The following is a 1,154-nucleotide window of genomic DNA, read 5'->3' as shown; positions in this document are numbered from 1 at the left end:
ATTTTTAAGTATATTATATCATATTTATATTTAGAATAATAAATATTAAATAAACCAAAGAGAAATTGGCAAAATTTGTTAAAATCACGCGTCCATATTTATTTTTCCATCACTGTATGTATTTTAATTCGTATGGATGTAAGAATGTGTTACATTAGACGTGTGATTTGGCGCATTCCAAACGTAGTATGGAAAACATGTCGATGAGAAAATGTGAAACGTGGTGGCAGTGACAGCGGCGAGCCATTGTCAAGAGCCATCAACGCGCAAGCAGCAATTTGTGGAAAAAAAAAATTGTATGCAAAAAAGGAATAAAAAAAAAACAAAAAAACAAAATTGATGTTGACATTTTACTTACCTTGCACGCAAATGATGATGACAAACAACGCCAATATGTGCCTCAGCGGCTGTGTCAAGTTTAGCTGGTATCGGTGGTGATGGTGTCGTCCTCGCTGTTGCATGCCACAATGGCAATGTTGCCTTCGCTGCTGTACCGCAAGCATTGTTGTGGTTATGTTTGCTGCCGCTGTGGTTGTGGTTACTTTCATTTTGCTCGAGACTCTTCGCATTTTGGTTTTGTTCTTTAGTCGGGCTATATTCTAAGTAATTTAGTTGTTGGTGGTTTTGGCTTTCCCTCACTGCCGAATGTCGCAAAACTTTTGCTTTTTTATTGAACGTTTTTGATTTTTGTTTTGATGATATTCATTATTTTGATCTGACGCCGGAGTTTTCACTCTGTATTTTTTATTGTCGAATTAATTTTCATTTTTGACTCTTATTTTTATTTTTTTTTTGTTGCTCTTCTTTTTGGCTTTTACAATAATTTGTAATTTGTGAAATGAAAAGTTGGGCACTTCAGGCTCAATTTGTCAGAAAAATTAGCAACTTTATTTTCTTTATTTATTTTTTTCCGATATCAGCTTGCAAAATTTCCTTTTATTTTTCTTATCAATTTTTACGCGTATTTGGCTTTGTCAAAATTTTAAGCTCACAAAAACTTTTAAATTTTTTCATTCGTACTTCAATTTTACGTGAATCTGCCAGAGAGCGAAATTTTTCAATCGGATTCGACAAATAAGGTTTGAGTAAAAAAATTGAATTTTAGTTTTCTGCTCAAAGAAAGAAAAAAATGAATCCATTGAAAAATCACTCTG

General features: G+C 33.0%; 1 protein-coding gene across 1 annotated transcript; it reads right to left on the bottom strand.

The window, feature by feature from the left end:
• Positions 1 to 357: 357 nt before the first annotated feature.
• LOC118750894 lies at positions 358 to 943 on the bottom strand (the record flags this gene model as incomplete). The annotated part of the gene is given in 1 exon segment (XM_036485629.1): positions 358 to 943. A coding segment is annotated over 1 exon segment (212 nt), but the record flags the coding sequence as incomplete, so codon positions are not given.
• Between the last annotated feature and the right edge of the window lie 211 nt (positions 944 to 1,154).

The sequence above is a fragment of the Rhagoletis pomonella genome, unplaced genomic scaffold (genome assembly GCF_013731165.1).
Source record: "Rhagoletis pomonella isolate Grant_MI unplaced genomic scaffold, Rhpom_1.0 Rhpom_scaffold_00001, whole genome shotgun sequence".
NCBI lineage: Eukaryota > Metazoa > Arthropoda > Insecta > Diptera > Tephritidae > Rhagoletis > Rhagoletis pomonella.
Note: the sequence above shows the minus strand (reverse complement) of the source record. Positions and strands in the feature narration are given on the sequence as shown.